This window comes from Alosa pseudoharengus, unplaced genomic scaffold (assembly GCF_046254945.1).
Source record: "Alosa pseudoharengus isolate Yale_2024_CS ecotype anadromous, Long Island Sound unplaced genomic scaffold, YU_APseudo_1.1 YU_APseudo_1.1_scf_20, whole genome shotgun sequence".
NCBI lineage: Eukaryota > Metazoa > Chordata > Actinopteri > Clupeiformes > Clupeidae > Alosa > Alosa pseudoharengus.
The window spans coordinates 14,717,168-14,720,952 of NW_027468664.1; the positions used below are offsets into that span (position 1 = coordinate 14,717,168).

The following is a 3,785-nucleotide window of genomic DNA, read 5'->3' on the forward strand; positions in this document are numbered from 1 at the left end:
AGCAGTTCAGTTGTATTTCACTTTCTCTCGGGAGAGGACGGCTCTCCTGTGTGATGTCAAAGTGATGAGAGACTTGGAGACTACACAGCGGCAAAAGAATAAATGTTTTCAACACCATCTCACAACTCAGCATTCTGCAAGACAGATTTGTTACTGAGTTGGTGTTGCTAGAGAACACACTGCTGTATCCAGGAAGGAATGGGATCCACTAACACGAGGAGGGGGTGGGGGGGGGGGGGGGGGTGATATCCAAAGTAACAGCTGAGACTGTCAAAAGCCTGGCCCATGTTTGACCCTCTCTTCCGTAAAGATCCGGGGGAAAAAAACAGTTTAAAGAGAAATAATCTGATGATTTGGCTGCCACATTCATCTGTTCATGAAAAAGGATATGACCAACCACGGTGGACCATCTGGAAGTCTCGGACACGCCATATGCTTACAACAGATTTGGCCCTGATCCTGAATGAATGAAGAAAAGTGCAGAAAGCAATATTATCAGATGATTTGACATTATCTATCGGTCAGACAAACCCTGTGACTCTCCGCTTCACAGGTGTCTGTCCACACAGTCTCTGCCCTCACTTGACATAGACCCATCGTTTCCGTCAGCCAAAATGGAACCACCTGGAAGCCACGTGATGTACAAAATGCCTTTTTTTTTAGCCACAATCCTAAATGGATTAATAAATTGGATCTTTGTGTTAAAACTAACATTATTTATTGATGACACAAACCATTTCATAGTCCATGTCACAAGTCCACTGTCCGTGCCCTCCCTACGCTCTCAGTCAAAATGGACCACTTGGAAGCCTCGGAGACACCGGAAGGCACGTGTGTCCAGCCTGCTCATGTCGATCAGGTTGTGCTCCAGCTGGACCCTGACCAGCTGGCTGAGGGCAGCGTCGGCACCCCCCGGGCACAGTGCATCCCGCGGCACCGACTGGATCTTGTTGTGGGTGGCCGACACAAAGTGGAGTGACGTCGGGAGCTGCCTGGGCACACGCCGCAGAGAATTGTGGGATAGGTCGAGCTGGTGAAGCACGGGCAGGGCTCGGAAGGCGCCCAGCGCCACCCTGGCGATCCTGTTCCGTGCCAGGCCCAGGTGCTCCAGATTGGGCAGCCGTTTGAAGGCGGCTTTGCCCACCGAAGCGATGGCATTGCCCTCCAGGTTGAGGGTTTTGAGCGATGGGGGAAGGTGCCGAGGGACCTGCCTCAGGAGGTTCCCCTCTAGGTTGAGGCTCTCCAGCCGATGGGCGTTGACCAGGGCGTCCTTGCCAAGGCCCTTGTTGCCCAGCCGGTTGGCGCTGAGGTCCAGGACCAGCAGCTCTGAGTCGCCCATGAAGACATCGCCGTGAAAACTCTGGATGAGGTTGCCACGGAGATAGACCTCGCGGAGGCTGAGTGGAAGCTGGGAGGGCACGGCCAGGAGCTGGTTGTGGTTGAGGCTCAGCGTCCGGATGCTGCCCAGCGGAGAGAGCACACCGGCGGAGAGGGAGTTCGACCCGTTGCCCAGGCTGTTGTTGTTCAGGCTGAGGATGAGCAGGCCGGGGCAGCGGCCCCACGCTGCCTCCGACATCACGCTGATGTTGTTGCTGTCCAGCCTCAGCTCCTCCAGCGAGGCCGGCAGGTCCGTCGGGATACTCTGGAGCAAGTTCCTGTCCAGGTAAAGACGCTTCAGGTTCTGAACTCCCTCAAAGGAACCCTCCACGGAACTGTCGGTCAAGCGGTTGTTGCTGAGCACCAGGAACTCCATGGAGAGGTACTCGGACAGGAGATCCAGCTGGATGCTGTCGATACGGTTGTTCATCAAGAGGATGTAGCGAGAGTTGTAGGGGATGCCGAAAGGAACTTTGTCCACTCCTTTATCAGAGCACTGGACAACTCTGAAAATACATTGTAGACACAATTTAAGCACCCAAACATGTACGAGAATTCCAGGGACAATCCAGGGAACTTTCTAAATAACCCTGTTTGCTAATGAACAAACACATCTTTGTTCATTGAACACATAGGATAACTCAAGTACATGATAGCATGCAGATGCATGATATGCTAGCTACTTAAACATGCTACCTACCTAGTGTTTAAGTAGTCTACTAGGATACAAACTAATTGCACCAAGTGATCAACATGAGAATGATAGTTCCAGGTATACTCTAAATAATGTAATTTAATGGATGCAATTCTGCAAATGATGCATTTTAACTACTGTACACGGCTACTTTAACTGAGGTGGTGAGGAAGTCTGTCTTACCTTCCATAACAGGCACAGTCCGAGGGACAGTAGTCATCTTTAAAGAAAGGAAAGTACGGAGTTGTGGGTATTTCCTCTTTCTTGTCCTTTTTCTTTTGCTTGTCTTTCTTGTCCTTCTTCAGAGATCTGGTTATTTTTTTGTCCTTTGTTTTCTTGGCATGTTTTTGATGTTTTCTTTGGCTAGTCTTAGGGGTCAGTTTATGTTGTGGTTCATTGAGTGTTGCTTTGGTTCTTTGCTGATTAGAAATGGCTTTGTTTAGTAGAGATAAGTGCTGTTTTGAACTTTGGAGGGGTTTAGTCACAGTTTGCTGGACTTTTAACTTGGCACGAGTGGTCTGGTTGTTTTTAGGCTTTTGGATAAATTTACTGCTGTTAGCTTTTTGGCTAAGCTTCTGCTTGCTTTTTCCACTTGATGTCTCTGGCTGAGCTGTGTTTGTGTTGTATCGAGCTCCAGATTCTTGGTTGCGTGTCGTGCTGAGCACAGCCTTACTTGTAGGCCGTATCTCCACTGCTGGTGGAATGGATTCTGCCTCCCTCATGTGGACGGCCTGAGAATGTTCCATTACTTCCTGAAGTGTTGTGAGGTCATCATGTGGGCCGAGTCTGCTAGCCAATAGCGTGGTCTCCTGTGGTTCCACTGAGGGCTGTGAATGTAGGATAACTGACAGACTTGTCTGGAGAGGATTTTGGTCGACAGCATCCTGAGACAGTGAGGTAGCAGCTGGAGTGGACACGAGAACGGTTTCCTGACTGACAAGTTGACTGACATTCGTGGGAACTGTAAGATGGATTCCCTCAGGGGGATGTGGAATGCTCTCGGAAATTAGACTGACCGCTGCTGTTTGCTCAGACTCTTCTGTGTATGCATGGTCAATTAGCCCACCTACAATCTCTCTCTGTTCTCCGTTCTGCTCCACTTCTTCTCTCTCATTTTCCTCTCCCTCAAGCCATCCATCATTTCTCCTCTCCTCCTCTCCTTCTTCTCTTCCTCCCACCACTTGCTCTGTCGGCCCGTAAGCATCTTCCTCTCGACTACCCCCCTCCCCTTCCTCCCTCAGTGGACGCTCTGTCCTGTTTGGCCAGCGGTCAGCCTCATACTCCCAATCCTCCACCGTTGTGACACTCAACCCTGTAAACACATTAACATGCATTACATATGATTTACAAATGGACATCATGGACAGTTTCATTAGACAAAGTCCAGTCCTAGAATGAGAATGTCAATGGAGATCTCCACTGAAATAGATCTTTAAGGCTTAATCCACGTCCAGCAAACTGACTCCATATGTGAGAGGCAGATGTGGCCTACTGGTTAGCACTTCGGACTTGTAACCGGAGGGTTGCCGGTTCGAACCCCGACCAGTAGGCACGGCTGAAGTGCCCTTGAGCAAGACACCCAACCCCTCACTGCTCCCCGAGCGCCTCTGTTGATGCAGGCAGCTCACTGCGCCGGGATTAGTGTGTGCTTCACCTCACTGTGTGCTGTGTGTGTTTCACTAACTCACGGATTGGGATAAATGCAGAGACCAAA

General features: G+C 50.1%; 1 protein-coding gene across 1 annotated transcript; it reads right to left on the reverse strand.

Annotated features, from left to right (window-relative positions):
* Positions 1–264: 264 nt before the first annotated feature.
* Positions 265–3,248, reverse strand: LOC143136628 (uncharacterized). The gene is made up of 2 exons (XM_076297344.1): positions 2,255–3,248; positions 265–1,883 (listed from the first exon to the last, which is right to left on the reverse strand). The coding sequence occupies exons 1-2, from the start codon at positions 2,815–2,817 to the stop codon at positions 785–787; spliced, it is 1,662 nt and encodes a 553-aa protein (XP_076153459.1). The 5' UTR covers positions 2,818–3,248; the 3' UTR covers positions 265–784.
* Positions 3,249–3,785: the final 537 nt, after the last annotated feature.